The sequence below is a fragment of the Colletes gigas genome, unplaced genomic scaffold, assembly GCF_013123115.1.
Source record: "Colletes gigas isolate AHSC1104 unplaced genomic scaffold, ASM1312311v1 Colletes_gigas_Sc00022, whole genome shotgun sequence".
Lineage (NCBI taxonomy): Eukaryota > Metazoa > Arthropoda > Insecta > Hymenoptera > Colletidae > Colletes > Colletes gigas.
In genome coordinates this window covers 547,043-564,845 of record NW_025106651.1, presented here as the reverse complement: position 1 = coordinate 564,845, position 17,803 = coordinate 547,043, and the positions used below count along the sequence as shown (strand labels likewise).

The 17,803-nt window shown below is 37.5% G+C and overlaps 1 protein-coding gene across 1 annotated transcript in view; it reads right to left on the bottom strand.

The window, feature by feature from the left end:
- LOC122401137 overlaps nucleotides 1–17,803 on the bottom strand; it is a 406,340-nt gene that overhangs the window by 24,563 nt on the left and 363,974 nt on the right. Inside the window, exon 5 of the mRNA XM_043403093.1 lies at nucleotides 12,663–12,802. Within this exon, the coding sequence (XP_043259028.1) occupies nucleotides 12,663–12,802 (140 nt within the window). The remainder of the gene's footprint in view (nucleotides 1–12,662; nucleotides 12,803–17,803) is intronic.

Genomic DNA, 17,803 nt, shown 5'->3' with positions numbered 1-17,803 from the left:
AATTAATATAACGCTATCGTTACAAAAGTGCCACAATTCTGATACACGTTGGACTCATCAAATCTTTTATTTTGTTAAGCTCAAAGTAATTCGTTTTTCTTTTTAAGAGGCTTGCAACCGACGATCGAAGCGTCAAGATTTCTGTGTCTAATCAGAATTGCATTTATTTCATTCGGAGCTCCTTTTTCACAACAAATCGTGACGCTCGGAGCAATAATCTTGAATTTCCTTTTCCTCCGGCCATAATTATTCAACGACGTACGATGTCGTCGACAGCAGGAGAAACAAGAACGATATAGAAAACTAAGTTAGTTATGCTACAGACTTTACGGCTCATTTTGCGACGACGACACCCGCGCTGGTACCAGAAGACACGAACACACACTCTGCGCACACCGAGTGGGAATTTACCGTGGAAGTTGGAAAATATACACGTACATGGTACGTAGTACATTGTCTGTAACACGCACAAGCGTGATGGAAGTGTTAGGAACTCGAGCGAAGATACATTTGAATCTTGCCCTCCCTACTTTCCATGCTCGAACGGATGTTACTATTCGGTTTGGTAAAACATTTTCCACGTGGTTATTCTCTAATGCACTCTATTATGGCCAGTGCAAGGGTGGAACGAATACACAAGCAGAGCTTTTTATTCCATTCGATCGAATTCCCAATAAAGTTATCTGGCAAATCAGTGCTTCACGTGTCAGGATATTTGTTCTCTTCTCTACGTCGATCGTTTACTTACAGATAGGCAATTTTTAAGAGAAAGACTCGAAACTATGATCGAAATTTTAATACTAATACAAGCTTGTATCTTAAGAACGTGATCTGAATTATTTAAATTTAAAAAACGGACGTTTAAAGCAAGTTTGGAGCAAATCTTTCGGAAAGCAACACGACTAAAAACTATCGATTTCTAAGCTTTCGGTTACACGATAGTCATTATTTATGACCGAAATTTGTTTTCGTTGCCGGTAACCGTTGATAACGAATGAAATTTATTATTGTATGTTGCTCATAACCGTTATCGATGACGGAAATATTTTTTCGGTTACATTCGACCAACAAAAAATCTTTTGTGGTTGATCTATCATTGCCAATAGCTCAACTCTTGGTGCAAATGACTGATAACCAGTATCAATTACGTGATACGTAGAATAAATAGTTTACAATAATAGGTGCTTAAAAGAGTTTCGTTTTCAATAAACGAGTAGAATTTATTTTGATCGACCGAAACTATTGGAGTTCGATCTTACGCTCATGTGGTGGCGAAATTCTCTTGGACTGATTGCCCTAGCGCCAAAGATTTCCAACGAATGGCACTAAAGCTTACCAAGTATTGGCACGCTCATCAGGATGCCACCACCCGCTACCTAACAAGCGCTTCCAAGTTCACGAGGTTCCGGTACACTTGGCATGCAAATTAGACTCCCGATCGTCGTGGTCATCGTTGTTTTCTCAACAAATCCGCTACTCAACCGTCGAGGTAAGATTTTACAAATTATATTTCCAAGGGTTTAACTCAACTTAAGTACAAACACTTCAAATATTTTAACTGATAACTGACCCATCGAAAAATAACACTTAATATAGAAGATAGTCTCTTCAAAATATTTCTCATTTTTTTACCTACTATTTACTATGCATCTCCTGATATTAGTTTCGAATATTCAATTGCATTGAATATTTTATACAGAGTGTTCGACCACCCCGGGGAAAAATTTTAATGGGAGATTCTAAAGGCCAAAATAAGACGAATATCAAGAATACTAATTTGTTGATGGAGGCTTCGTTAAAAAGTTATTAACGTTTAAAGTTCCGGCTGTACTGAATTTTTTTCTAGAAAGTGGGTAGGATTTCGGGGGTAGGACTGCTCACCAAAAATTATTGTAATTGATCCCCGCAGCCGAAAATAATTTTTCCAGAACGATTTGTCATTTTTTAATTTTGTCGAAAAATTTCAAACCTTCTCGAATTTTTTTTCGAAAATGGGTAGGATTTTGAGGGTATGTCTAATGACCAAAAATGTTTGTAATTGCCCCCCACAAACGAAAACAATTTTTCCAGAACGATTTGAAATTTTTTTTTCGCCGAAAAATTTAGACACCTACCCTCTGTTGATTTTTCTTAAAAATTCGGTTTTCATTTTTAGTAGTTTAGTTCGACGCCTTGTAGAAAAGTTGTCTAACATTTTTTTTGTAGGTACCCATGAGCTCTACTTCAGGAAAAAATTTCATTGAAATATATTCGCTATTGTAGGAGTTATGGCTGTTTGAAAATTGGATCGTTTTTATGGGGTTTTTCTTACTTTACGGGGTCAAGGATAACTGTTTGAATATTTTTGGAATGGCCACCTATTCTCCATCAAAATACGCGTAGTTTGCATTTTTTTAAATGAAAATCGTTCAATCCGTTCAGGAGTTATGACATTTTAAAGATTCGCATGAAATTTCAGGGAAGCATTTCTTTCTAGCCTCGCATTAGATTTTCGGTAAAGAATTTTTTTTTCGAAAATGCGCAGGATTTCGGGGTATGTCTATTAACCATGAATGCTTGTAATTGGCCCCTGTAACCAAATATAATTTTTTTAGCATGATTTGAAATTTTTTAATTTCGTCTAAAAATTTCAGTATTTACTCGAATTTTTTTCTCGAAAGTGGGTAGGATTTCAGGGGTATGAGTAATCACTAAAAATGATTGCAATTGAGGCCCGCAACCAAAAATAATTTTTTCAGAATGATTTGAAATTTTTTAATTTAATTTTTTAATAACTTTTTAACGAAGCCTCAGTCAAGAAATTGATATTCTTTTTTATATAATTTTTCCCAGGGGTAGTCGAACACCCTGTATATCCTCTATTTTCAAGGATTTAACTCAACTTTGGTACAAACACTTCAAATATTCTGACCGATAACTGACCCACTATAAAATAACACTATAGCAGATAGTCTTTTAAAAGTATTTCTTATTTTTTTACCTACTATGTACTATGCACATTCTGATATTAATTTTTAATATTCAATTGTATTGAATATGTTATATATCCTCTGCTCTTTATACGCCCAAGTGTAAAATATCGACGCACAGTTTTGAGAGTCGAATCAAATTTTTCTAACACCACCAAGCCATTATTTTGCGCGGCATAATCTGATCGCATAAATGCATATACGCGTAGGTGTCCTTCTTAAGCGATAGAGAACAGTTCAGGACGCATCATTCGATGCAAATGGACGGTGTTGCGAAAAGAGCTACGACTCTCGTCAAAATGTTTTATGCAGCGGGGAAGGTGTACGTCATAGGTGTATGATCATATTTCATGCAAATTTAGCAACTCGCCTTGTGGTAACTAGCTTACAACGTCAGCTTCAGCGCGTGTAATCACGCGGTTTGATAATATTAAATATACAGAGTGGGCGACGATTGGAGGCACAATCAGGCGTAATACGATTCCTTGTTTAAAAGTAGATCGAAGCTGTACGAAACAATTTTTTAAAATGTCGACAAATAATAAAATAATAAATTTACGGGCTACTATATAATTGATAGAAAAAATGTATAATGTTTTAAGCAAGTATCGGAACCGGAAGGATAGAGTTACTTTACGCGTTGGTTCACCCTTTGACGAGCGTTTTTCTGTATTGCGAAAATCGGCTGTCGGTTTGCTTGTTTCCTTATTTTTTGAAAAAAAAAATGATCGAAAAATTCATGTCCCGCGAATATTCTTTTCACGTGGTCGCTTCGATTACGAATTTGTGCACGTGCATTGTTGGCAGTTTGCGGAAATCGATTCTCAACCTAGCTACCACGCACATACGTACGCACGCGTGATCGACGCGGAGCATTTAAATTGCACGTAATTCGGTAATAAATTAAGGCGATTCGTATAATATATGCGCGACAGTCCATTTTCGTTTTGTATCTTTACAGCCAGACAACGATTGCGTGCCACGAGCAACTTAAATTTCTAAGTTCAGCGTCGAGACGAAACTCAAAGCTCCTTTCATTGATATAACTTTCTTGGTATTAACGTTCAATACTTCCATTAGTAAAGGAAAAAATATTTGTCTGTACTTTCAGGCATATAACGATTTATGAAAATAATTCTACACTTTCAAAACGTTTAAAAATTTCTCTTGGTATATCTTCATTGCAGATTGCAGAACAAAATTGATATATTCACAGGTTACAAAATATGAATAACATATAGCTGAGAAAAGTTTTTACTCAGTGCATTTATTTACCAATACCTTTTAGACAATTAGAATCATATCTTGCTAGGAAAACAACTTCTAGTGATCAGAAAAGAAATCAACCAGATGACATTGTCAGAAAGGTAAAATTTATATTTGTAAATGTAACAGTAATATTTTATTCAATGATTCTAGATATAGCTAAATATATCAGTGCTATGCACAGTAGTTATATGCAAAATCTCACAGTCTACAAAATCCGTAGTCGCCGATCTACCCCTATTTTTAGTCAGTGTTGTGTGTAACTTACCCAAATCCTAATCTACGTGTGACATCTCACCTGCAAACACTGCGTCACCCACTCCCTGACACTTATCCGTAGCCTATGAACCCTGCGTCATCCTAGCCTTCGTGTTCTCTACGAAACTTCCTAAACCTTGCCCTATCCTATCACTCTCTCCCTTATTTCCAAAATCCTCGAAAGTTACTGCATTTCCTCGACGGAAGAGTATCAATTTATTTTGGAGAAAATACACAGGTTATTTAACTAAATTACCGATAATAAATCAGTGCAAATAAGTAAGAATAATTCACGATAATGTAATGCAAGCTATATCCCCAGGTGGATGTTTCACAGGTCGATTTTGTTTCTATTTCTTCGGTAATCAATTGCATGATTTATTGGAAGAACTTCTATTAGACGTTGTACGTCACGCGTGGTTTATGGATGACGATACACCGCCACGTTTCAACCGGATAGCTCGACAGTTTCTGAACGAACGATTTTTTAACAGATGGATAGGTCCTACTGTTTGTTCCCTAGATCTTAATGCGCAGAATTTTTCATTTTTCAAATAACAGAAGGACAGGTAAAAACACTTTCATTTATTTCCTCGTCGCTGACTTTCAGATCTGTGTTAATAAAGTATGCAGTAAATGGTACGAGCGTAACATAGCGTTAGCAGAATCGAATTAAGTCGGTTTTCTCGTTCAAGAAACCGTCAAGTTACTGTTGGCGACACGACGTTCTCGGTTCCAGGGCTGCTCGAATTTCTAAAATATGATAACCGCGAGACTAGGCGGCTTTAAGGTTCAGAATGGTCTCCAGGCAATGCATTTCAATGTACTAACAACTTCCACACTTGCTTTTCTGTTTACTGTCTGCTGCACGTACCTAAGTGATTCCGGATTGGCGCGCTAATGACTGTTTCATATTCATTGGGCGCGCAGTGCGGCCACCCCGCGTCGCTTGGGTTACACACGTCTCACTTTATCGCTTCTGGTTCGCTTCCATAGCGGCATCTTTCACGCCGTCGCGACGATCTTACCATGTGCAGGCAGTTAACCGTGTTTTTGATCGGTTGCCTCTCGCATACGAAGGGTTGTTTCGCGATAATTAATGTCTGCGACTCGGGTTCCTGTTGCTTCGTAAATACAGACCGTTCTAAATATAGTCGAACCTCTAATCTTCCACGCCAGCCCATAGTCGTCGAAATTGAAATTATTTCATTGGTGATATCAATTTTCTTCTGTCAGGTATAGGGAAAATTGGTAAACATATTGTTAAAATTAAAACAATCGATACTATTAGCATGTTTTATCCCTGCTATATATTATACCCTACTATACATTTAATATTGAGTATTTGCTATAAATATTAAGAGAAGTCGTTGAAATTGAAATTATTTTATTGATGACATCGATTTTCTTCTTTCAGGTATAGGGAAAATTGGTAAACATCGTGTTAAAATTAAAACACTCGATACTATTAGCATGTTTTATCCCTGCTATATATTATACCCTACTATACATTTAATATCGAGTATTTGCTATAAACATTAATTACAGAGAAGAACATTTTGTTTCATACATGAACACATACACTCGTGCAAAATATGAAAGATTTTAGGAGGTTAGAAATTTCACTATTTTGAAACTGAAAAATCATCGAACAACGTCCACATTATGTTTTTCAATGCAACAGTGTGTAACTCGAGAATAAATAATCATAGATGTTTGAACAAATTTATGCAAAAGCTAGAAGTATCTACGCACACGTGTACACAGTTTGAAATCGATAGGTTAACCTCTCTTTTAAACTGATACGCAAAGAAGGTTTAAATCTGCGCTGTGTAGACCAGACTACCCCCTTAAGGGGGATGTAACACTGCGAGCATGCTCGCAGTGTCGAGTAATTTTGTCTTACAAGAGTACATTGCGATATCAGACACCGATTTTAATGAAACTGTCTACAAATATTATTGATCCAAGTTAACTATATTTCATTGTTGCTAATTTCGATTTCTAGTGAGAAGACATCCCTTTACAAAGTCACGTATTTTATTTTGCTACGTATAACTTGTAAAAATAACAAATAATAAGCTTGAAATCACGTTGTTTTTAATTGAATTTAGACTGATATCAAAGTCAGCTGACAGTTTGCGACGTTCCCTTATCAAGACTTGAAACGTCTGACCCAGTACGACTCTTTCGACCACAATAAAAAAGAGTGTATTCTGCACTGCCGATGTATTCGTAGTGGAAGAATCTTCGCATTGGGTTGTACGAGTCATCGAGGCAATACTTTCAGCGTACGTATAACCGATGCTAAGAGGATCACAGACAGATTCGCGAGATTCCCTCGGCGGCGCGGGTTCGCAAGAAAAAAAATGAAGGGTGGAGAGAAAGTAGACGATAAGCAAAGAAACGTTCGCGACAAATCCGCGACAGTAGGAGAGGGGATGTTTTCAGGTGCGATCGATGTAGTGTGTCACCCTCGTCGTTCCTTGAGCTCTTTCCTTTTCTCTACCTGGCCTCCCCCTCCTCTATCTCTTTCCCCCGTCGTTGTCGCCCCCTTCGAGCTAACATAATGTTCGTCGCTCTTTTTCCCCATTCAGCTTTCACCGGACGTGTCCTCGGTTCCCGCGTCCCGATGGAAGTCTCAATGTCACCGGCGGTTCTGTAATTTTCTTGTCCAGGCGGCGAGAAACGGCGAAAACGGAGCGGCGAACCACCGCGAGCTCCTCGAGCGGCGCATTTTAATTAGTAAATGTATCCGGTCGGATAAAACACCCGATGAAGAATAGTTCGGGGCTGCGTCGACGGCAGCCCCCGAGCGCTGGTGTTTTCGAGGCGTCGAGTTGTGCGCACAATTTCGCACGCACACGTCACGCGGTTCACGCGACGTCGTTTTCACGGTGAGATTTCTCTGAAGTGGGGTTGATCGATTGCGGACTGTCTAGACGGTTCGTTTGAACGCGTTCGTGCTCACTTTTAACGTGTCGCCGCCGAAATATACCGATGGGAACAAATTAATTATCGAGTTAGAAACAAACTTTACCACGTCGATTAATTCACGTTCACGCGCGCGGTTCGGGGGCAACGTTTTTCGTGAACGCCTCGTCGAACCCCCTTATCTATTTACCAGTCAATATCGCGAATAGTCGGATTATAAAAGATAACGACGAACCCATGCCCCACATAAGTAGGATTTTATTTTCGATCTTATATTTTTTAGATTGGAAAGTTTTAAATCACAAAGTATTGCAAAATATCTACGCAAAATATTGCGTGTACTATACAAATTCAACCTAAGAAATATATTGTATTTCGATGCTGTTATTTTTGTACTTCAAGAAACTACCCCTCATATTCAGAGATATCCATTTTATTTATAATTACAATTGACCTGTTTTATTCATTACGAAAGGCATTTCTAATTTAACCTTTATCTTTTACAATATGACTATGTTTTACCCCACTTTCGAACAGATTTCTGATAGGATCGATTTAAGAAAAGAACTTCCAGAAACTACCCCATATGTTCAAAGCCATCCATTTTATTTATAATCACAATTGACCTGTTTTGTTCATTACGAAAAGCATTTATGATTTACCCTTTATCTTTTCCAATATGTTTCATCCCATTTTCGAACAAACTTCCGGTAGGATCGATGTAAGAAAAGAAAATGGGAACGTAGCGAGGATACAATTGTTATTTCATAAAATCAAAAATTCCGGTACACGCTTCCTTCCACGTTCCATTTTCACCGGATCGAAGCTTCGAAATACGTTCATTAAAAACATCCCATGAGCCTTCCCAGAAAAGTGTCCGGAAACGCCAAGAATTGGAAGCTGAACCTTCACGGAAATTGCTTATCCGCGCGGCACTTTCTGGCCGTCCGTTTTCTCCGCAGAAAAATCGTTTGTTCCGCCCTTTTCCCAATACGCTCGTGCTGCACCTCCGCCACGTAATCAAGGATCGACGTTTATTCCTGCACACGATGCGGTGGATCGGTCGCTTCGTTAGTCGTTTGAACCAGGGAATTATACGGAAATACAGAAGGGAAGTGTTAGCTGATGGAATTCATAAAAACAGCACGTCAACGCGAAATTTACAATAATTAAAAGTAAATATAAAGTAACCTATCCACTGTGTTCATATTTTATTCAATTATCGTGCCGTTTTCGTTATGTTGTTCTTGCGAATAATTGATAACGTAAAAAGAAAATTGCAACTCCATCGTATTTTTCTTTTAAATCGTGCATTTTCCGCTAAAAGCTTGTTGAAAGTGATCCAAACAGCACTCGAAAATAAACAGTTATTTTGCGTAACGATATTCGATTTCAAGTAAGAAATATTCACGAAGCTAATATTAATTAAACGGGAATGTAACTGAAAAACGAGTACACAAACAACATTGTTAGCCAATTGCTCCCAGGAAATGTTTAATTAGTTTCAACAATTCTACTTTCCCTTGTGCGTTTCAATTTGTGGAACACTTAACGAGCAAAAAACGCTGAAATACAGATTATTCTTTCCGTGGCGAGGCAGCGGCCTGAACAATACCTCGTAAATTTTGAAGTATTCATACGAGGATTCGCGGTTGCGCAGAATTTTACGAATTCACAATGGAGCCGCATCGTCGAGTTTCGGAGATGCTTTGCAGAAACGTGAAATATTAAGTGTGTTCTTCTTAATGCCAGACCCGTGTTTCCTGCTTCGCGAAACTATTTGTCGACACAAACTGCTTGTGCACAGAATTTATATAATAGTCTATGAAAATTTATACATCCTCGCTTCAATGTATCAGCGTTACAAAATTTGTACAATGTTATGCCAACACTTTTATTTATGTGCAATCATAATTTTTTTGATGGCACAGAAATTTTAGTTTCTGCTAGTATAACTTGTACAGAGGAAAATTCTAAATGAAAGGTGAAAACGTATATTCGACTCCGCAGTTCTGCAAAATTATGTCCAATGTATCTGCCAGCGGTATTCCGTCGAAATCGAAGAAGAAAGTACCAAAATGTCTTCCGTCGTTAGATTTTCACACGTGTTCCAGAGTTACTGACATCGGTCAGGCCAAAACGAGACGAATGGCAATGTGCGGTGAATGGTGTCGACAAGAGACAGACGTACCGCTGTTGACAGTTTGCGATATTCCGTTCTGTTGGAATCATGGTCCGGTTCCTATCCTCCGAGAACTCGTCGGTTGCCTTCCATTACAGATACAGGATGTCCTGCCATGCAGCGAAACGTAGCTCTGACTGTGGTCACAGAGCGAATTCATACAATGGTTGGGGCAGCCCTGGCGACAGTATTCATGATAGTAATACAGATACTACGTATGTGCAGTATACGTTGGCGGTTAGACTCTATCTGCACGTGAGAAATTTATTTCTTCTTGCATCTGAATAGGGTCAACGGAAGAAAGGGTGCACCAAGATTCTTTGACTAGCTGCAAATTGTTAGCACCAACGAACCTCGCGGGTCAGATCATTTAACAAATGAAAAGTGTCAGTTGCAAGCGGTAAGAACGTTTGTTGCATCATCCTGAATTCTGGATGCAGCTCAGATTTAAAACACCGGTTATCTGGCATATTCGGAACTGAGGCAATGCCGAAAAATCAAATATGTCGGATAACTGGGATTAAAGAATAACTTTTCGAATATTCTTACAATTTCTAAATATTCTTCACCAAAATACGCGTTGTTTGCATTTTGAAACATTAAAATCCTCCAATCCGTTCAGAAGTTATGATGTTTTAAAAAGTAGAATATTCCTGGTCAGACATTATATTTGTGGGAAAGAATTTTTTCTCAAAACTGAGTAGGATTTCTGGGGCATGTCTATTCACCAAAAATGATTGTAATTGATCCCCGCAACCGACAATAATTTTTCCAGAATGATTTGAAAAAATTTTTGTTCGCCGAAAAATTTAGGCACCGATTTTTCTTAAAATTGCGTTTTTCATTTATAGTCATTTTGTTTTATGCCCTACACAAAAGTTGTCTAATACTTCTTTGTAGGTATCCATGAGCTCTACTTCAGAAAAAAGTTTCATTGAAATATATTCACTATTCTAGACGTTATGGTCATTTGAAAATTGGACCATTTTTATGGGGTTTTTCTTACTTTACGGGGTCAAGGAATAACTTTTCGAATATTTTTGAAATGTCCACATATTCTCCATCAAAATAGGCGTAGTTTGCATTTTTAAAAATGAAAATCGTTCAATCCGTTCAGAAGTTATGACATTCTAAAGATTCGCATGAAAATTCGGGCAGAGATTTCTGGCGAGAAATTATATTTTCGGTAATGAATTTTTTTCTCGAAACTGAGTAGGATTTCGGGGGTATATCTATTCACCAAAAATGATTGTAATTGAGCCCCACAACCGAAAATAATTTTTTTAGTACAATTTGAAAAAATTTTTTTCACCGAAAAATTTTTACATCTACGCTCCGTCTATTTTTTTTAAAATTTGTTTTTCATCTTGAATAAACACACCTATGGGTAATGTAGTAATACAATTTATTAATAAAAGTAAAATATATAAGATTCTTACGCTTTGTTCGTCAGCTATTTAGTACCAACGTCATGCTGGACTTCTTTGTTTGTGTAAAATATAATCCGTAACATTTATCATAGAATAGTCGGGGTAAATATTCCGGTTATTCGAACATTCCGGATAATCAGAACTCCACTGTGTAAGATAAATTAGTACAATCTGTTCTCTTCACTATCTTAGATTAAAATACAAGATAGTACCAAAGATAGTCAGGTTGGAAAGTTCAACAGTGCAAGAGTTCGATTGTTCTTCGTTTAATGAGTTTTGATTTCAGAACTACAGAACGGAAGATTGTAACTTTTCTTTTGAAGTTGATCTTAGGTGATTGCAGGCAGAAGCGGAGGTATAAGAACATTAACGAGAATAGAATATGGTTAGTTGAAAAGAGTACGCTATAATTTTTTAGCGAAGATCAACAGAACAAACGAGGACTTTTTATGTTTTATTTGCATCAAAGAAAAACAGCGATCAGTGATTCGGTTTTCGTGGTTTGAAGATGCACAAGAGATCGAATTCCATCGGAGGCAATCAGCAGAATATGGGGAAAAAGTTCTGCCACAATATGAATGGACTGAGCAAAAAAACACTCACGCAAGTGTCACGTATGAAGATGAAATTGGATGTTTCTACATGTCCATTGTCGATGAAAACATTCAACGAATTAGAATTGAAAGCAGTGCTTATACGTAGTTTTAATGAACCCACGAATCAAGAACAAAAGTATTTCTTTCTAGATAAGTAAAATTTAGAAAATAATTTAAAGGTAGACCGTAGACACGTTGAATAATAATTGTATAAAGGAATAATATTACCGCACCCTCGTACCGTGTGTATTTACATATGAATTAGGTTACACTCACTGTCGTTTCGAATTACTTCAGAGGAATTAGTGTCACCGTCGTCAGCGTTATGCCTTGTTAAAAAAAGTTTAAAGGCATCGGTTCACGACCTCGATGTCAAACGAAAGGCGCAGTACTGTAAAGTTAATATTGATTCTCACTGCAGATTCATGCAATGAGTGACTTAGAGTGGGCTACTGATTCCGGCATAGTCAGAGGTTTCGAGTGCTTTATCGAGGGCTTTCGAGGAAATTTCATTCCAAGTACTATCGGCCGCGTGCTACTTTGTACCAAGGTCAAAGCAAGAGGAATGTCTTTGAGTATCTGCTGGGGAATATGTGACTGATCTCTGTGTGTACATCGCGCGACGTACCTGTTGTACCGTAGCTCCGAAATAAAAAGAATTTGTGTACGAAGAATCACCAAAGGAAAGTCCTTTGTTTTCGAGTTTACATTACTCTTAGTAAGCATATATCGATACAAACTTGTTCCATCGTCGTTGGACGATTAATCCATGTATAATACACTCCACGTGTTTGGAAGTAACCTGTACTAATGGAAAAAGTACAAAAATACACAGAGAATTCGAGCGGACAATTTTTATTTTTAAAAAACAAAAGAGTTATAGGTCTTGCAAGCATCTATGTGTTCATTATCGATATAAAACCTAAACGTTATTTGTTCTTCAAGGAATGTAAGGCTCCTTTTGTTTTTTAATAATAAATCGCTTCTATGGAACCGGTTCCATAGATTTCTACAAAGATACACTTACTCTTTGTGGCACACCCACCCTGGTACGAGTATGTCTCGGAGAACCTTGAACCTGGCCTTGCTTTTCTTTCCTGTGCGTTTTCAGCCCACGGAGTAGTCTCGAAAATGTCGTTTTCTTCTTGCCTGTATTCTGTCCTTGCTCTGGAACAACAAAATACACGACAAATATAGTATAAACAGAAACTCATATTCCATAGAACAATAGGAAATAACTAGGAAAAGTTTGCTAAAAAAATTTTGTTTTCTCACTGTATCGTTTAATAAATATGAGATGGTAATAGTTCTTCTGTGTGTATCTTGTTTTTTAATTTACCAGGGTTAATTTGTTTCCTTGCTATTTAACCCTTTGCACTCCTATGTCGAGTGTGACTCGACATTCTTTCAAGTCCAAATCAAAGAGATACATATCATACACTTGAAAATTAGAAAATACAGCAGTAGTGTAAATGAAACAGATATTTAATTGAATTTGCTTGTTCCTCTATTTGTTTAAATTGTCCTATTTTTTAGTTAACGTAAACTTCAAATAAAACACTTAAAAGCGTTGGGTGGCCTAATAAGAAAATTGAAATATAATTCGGAGTGCAAAGGGTTAACGAGAACTGGATGAGATGTTCTATAAGTTCGTAGTTTCAATGGCGATGCCTCAGCTATTACTCCTCGTCTCACAAATAATCGAATGAATCGGGATTAGCCGCAGCATCACTATCCATTAATGCATAATTCAGGTATGCCGTTGGTTATCCTACCTGCCCAATCCTCTAACCCTTTGGCTACGACAGTATATTGTATTAGTGTCAACGCATCCGTTTATTAACACCGACAACAACGCCACCTAATTAACTATCTTTGCGCGGCGAATGTTGGAAAGCTGGAACGTATTATGAGCTTTCGAGGTTCCGACTCGCCGCTCATTGTTAGGCTAACTCATAAACCAACTTGCTACGCATCGCTCAATGTCCGTCGCCGCGTAACTGTGACTGTTTCGACTAATTACTTAATCGACATAATTGTCTGCCACCGTCAAATGGAATATGTTGGTAGTGCTAATTGGCATGTGGCATCAAGTAGCGATTAGCGACGTACCAATCGGAAATGTTCCACGCTATCGCCCGAAATCTTCGATTATTCGCATCTATCGGGTTGAGTTCGATCAACCAAGATGCAATATCAGATACAGTACACGCAAATCTAATGAAAGGAACTAGTTATAAATTTACTGTTAATCATTTATTTGTATCTGCATATTTAGCAGATTAGCGACGTACCAGTCGGAAATGTTCCACGCTATCGCTCGAAATATTCGATTATTCGTATCTGTCGGATTAACTTTGATCAAGCAAGATGCAATATCAGATACAGCGCAAACAAATCTAATGAAAGGAAATACTTATAAATTTACTGTGAATCATTTATTTGTATATTTCAATATTTCACTAACGAATATTTCCTTTTCGTCTCGATAATGATATCGATAACGAGGATTCGGACATTCCAGGACAGACACTCGAATATCTTATTAAAATTACGTATCGATACTTTAAAGAATGAATGTAGATATAAAAATAAGAAAGGAGTGCAATACGAATATAGGTCGTTTGGGTTTCTTATTATAATATGGACGGTTTTAAATTATGTATACTTTATAGATACTTGATAGAATGAATGTAGATATAAAAAATAAGAATGGAGTGCAATAGGAATATAGGTCGTTTGGGTTTCTCTTTCGAGTTGCAATACGTAAATGAGAGTTGCAATATACAGTAACTTCCACTAGTACGCTACCAATTTTCCCTAGAATGCTACTGCCTTTGTTTATTCAGCGCACGCAACTCGTCGGCTCGTACAGTCGCTGGCGAGAGCGATCCTTATCGCACGCGGCATCGAATTTCATGCATTATTTAAAATTAAAGTTTTTATACGTGTTACTATATTTCATACGAGCACCGCCAATATGTTTCCAACGTTTTCCCCGGTGAAATTGAGCCCGAGCACAATTCCATTTAAACTATTTTTAATTATACTCCCGATATTGCTAAAACTAAAAATGAGCGAAAAATTTTCCGATAGATATCGATCAACCCCGTAAAATTAAATTAATGTTTCTGAAACGCGTTTTAAAAACCTATTTACCTTTCCAAAAAGTTCTAAAACAGTTGGGTCCTGGTGGCGACACTTGTAAAGTATTCGCTGAATTCCAAAGAGAATCGTTCGTATTTTACTAAAGCGAGTAGCGAGCGGGCGAACGGAAACCATAGAAGCAAAGAATACAAAAGACTCACGGGCACTGTGGTCGGGAATGTCGACTCGCAATATTGAAAATATATTGTCCGACCTATAACCACAAGTCGTGTTCAATGAAACAAATCGTATGGAATAAAAATAAACCTGACCGGAGGATACGAAAGGTCCAATAACGTTTTCTTCGTCGCGGGTGGCGACTAGCATCGGCGAGCGGTGAAAACCGGGAACGGAAAGATGTCAAAGAGAACGGTGGATGGAGAGGCGGTGGTTAAAAGAAAAGGTAAAAAACTTTGGAGGGTATCGAACAAATGTTCCGGGCGACACATACATCAAATCCTGAAGTTGCGTGAGAGATGAAATCCCTGCTTGTTCAGCGGCGAGCCGCGATAAAACCAGTAGACTTTGTCTTCCCCGGTGACGCCATCACCTATTTGTTCTCTCGTGTTCCGCTTATATTTCTGTGTATGCTTGCAATAACCTGCATCGCCCTTCTACTATTCATAAACTTCATATATTTCATTGATTATCGTAGTGGTATTCTATTAAAAGGCCTCTCTACTTTGTGGGATTAAAAAAATCGAATTTTTCTTTTAGTATGTAGTCTCAAAAATATATCTACTAAATATTAAATTAAATTCGGAAAATTAACGAAGTTATAATCTGTTGAAATGTACCACACACAAATGTAACTATTGGACGTAAAATGTTAAAGCTGTTTTTCTCGAAACTACGTAGACAATAACATGAAAACTAATGAAGATATCAACATCAAATGTATGTAGTATCTTTAGAACTGGACTCTTTATAACATGAACAAAGATAGTATGTAGTCTCGAAAATATATCTACTAAATATTAAATTAAATTCGGAAAATTAACGAAGTTATAATCTGTTGAAATGTACCACACACAAATGTAACTATTGGACGTAAAATTTTAAAGCTGTTTTTCTCGAAACTACGTAGACAATAACATGAAAACTAATGAAGATATCAACATCAAATGTATGTAGTATCTTTAGAACTGGACTCTTTATAACATGAACAAAGATAACTGCGATATATGCAATACTTTTTCTTTTATTAACAAAAAACATCCGAATATATGAAAGTATTCGGTACCTTTTCGTAAAGTAACTACCATTGTACCATTTTTCGTTTTTTTGAAAAGATTGTACGTCATGATATAACCACACTTATCTATATTAAGAATATCTTTGGTTTTTGGATTTCGAATAACTTGTTCGCACAATATTAACTACGCAGTCGAGCACTATACGTAAAAGCTGTTGTTTGTCGATCAACAAAAATAATGTAATCAATAGATATTATGCGTTACAAAAATTCGTAAATATAGTTAAATACATAATAAATATATCCACAAAATCCGGAATTAATCGCTCTTTAATAGTACGCAAAAAAAATCACAAACATCTTTTTACCTACAAGGTATAATGGCCCTTTAAGCACAGAGAAAACTTTTATCCACAAATTTCATCCCCCGTGATTAATTCCGCTCAAGCTCGATGGCAATCGTGCAAACTTATGCTAAATATGGGCCTGATAAACTGGCAGAATAAAAATAAAAGCATTCAAATGTTTAATATTTCAACCATCGTTCTTCGGTGTTAAAGATTTAATCGAAAATGAGGTTGAAAATCTCTCGATCTAGCAAAAATGCATACCTTTTATTTTGTTAATGCGAGAAGAACCGGGAAAGCCCGTATCTACGAATATAGTGCGAAGTAAAAGCTGTAACTCTTCCAACTTAAATATCCACGAGCAGATCTGGGGAACAAATAACCGTGAATTACCACGCTTCGTCCCCAATGGAGCGGGAAAGAATTTGTTAAATTTGTACGCGTGTTTCATTACAATCTCGGCGCATATGTGCTAATAATGTCTACGTGGTTCGCGGGGGAGGCAGAAGAAATTTGTTGTTATGAAAATCCTTGAGCGGCGAAAGCGTAGCTATAAGCATGAATAAATTAGCGTTATTAGACTTTCCTTCTCCTTTCTTTCCACTATTCTTACTTCGCATAGGCATCGAGTTATACCTTCGCGGACGGTGTAATGGCATTCCTCTTCTCCTTTTCTCTTCTACCTCGACGATTCACTGCGTTTAAGGATGCTCCTCTACGAAACCCTTCGACTATTCTCCATCTTCGCTTATTTCCCGATAGACGCTGCCCGTGGATAGGAACGGAAACGTACCGGGGGCTTTTCGATAACAAAGTGTACACGCAATCTGGCAGTAACAATTGGTAAAACTCGTGGAATGAACGATGTGTATTTATCAGTCCATGTTACGTGAGCTTCGGCAGTAACGGGGCAATGATTTAAGGATGCTGATAAATAGTCACTGATTATCTTGTGCAAAGAAGAGGCACAAATATCACCTTCTAGCGGAAAATACGAAGTATCGAAACCGGTTATCCGCCAACTGAAATTCGTTATCGCGACGTTACCCGGTTCGATCGACTTCCATGCACGGCGGTTCGCTTCGTTGAATTTTGTTCCTGACGGAAGGAAATTATTCGAGGATTTTTCTTGCTTTATAAGGTCAAATTCGAAGGTTGTTTTATGATAATGGGGCCGGGTGCATGAATATTGAAAGTAGTTCATGGTGGCGCCTTTTTGAAGCCAGCGTTGAGCTTTCACGTCGAGAGTCAGATTAATACCGGCTTAAAGTCGCCCACCTTTAACGACATCGAATAAATGAACAGGAAGATAAATGACGAGAGTATGCCGATGTTATCGGACTATCCATTTTTCACTTTCTCGATATCGCGCGAGTACTACGGTAACGGAGTGGAAATCACGCTATTAATTATAACGCGATAATCGGTAGAAATATATGATGATCGCCGATAGATGCCACGGGGAAGCTATTTAAGCTT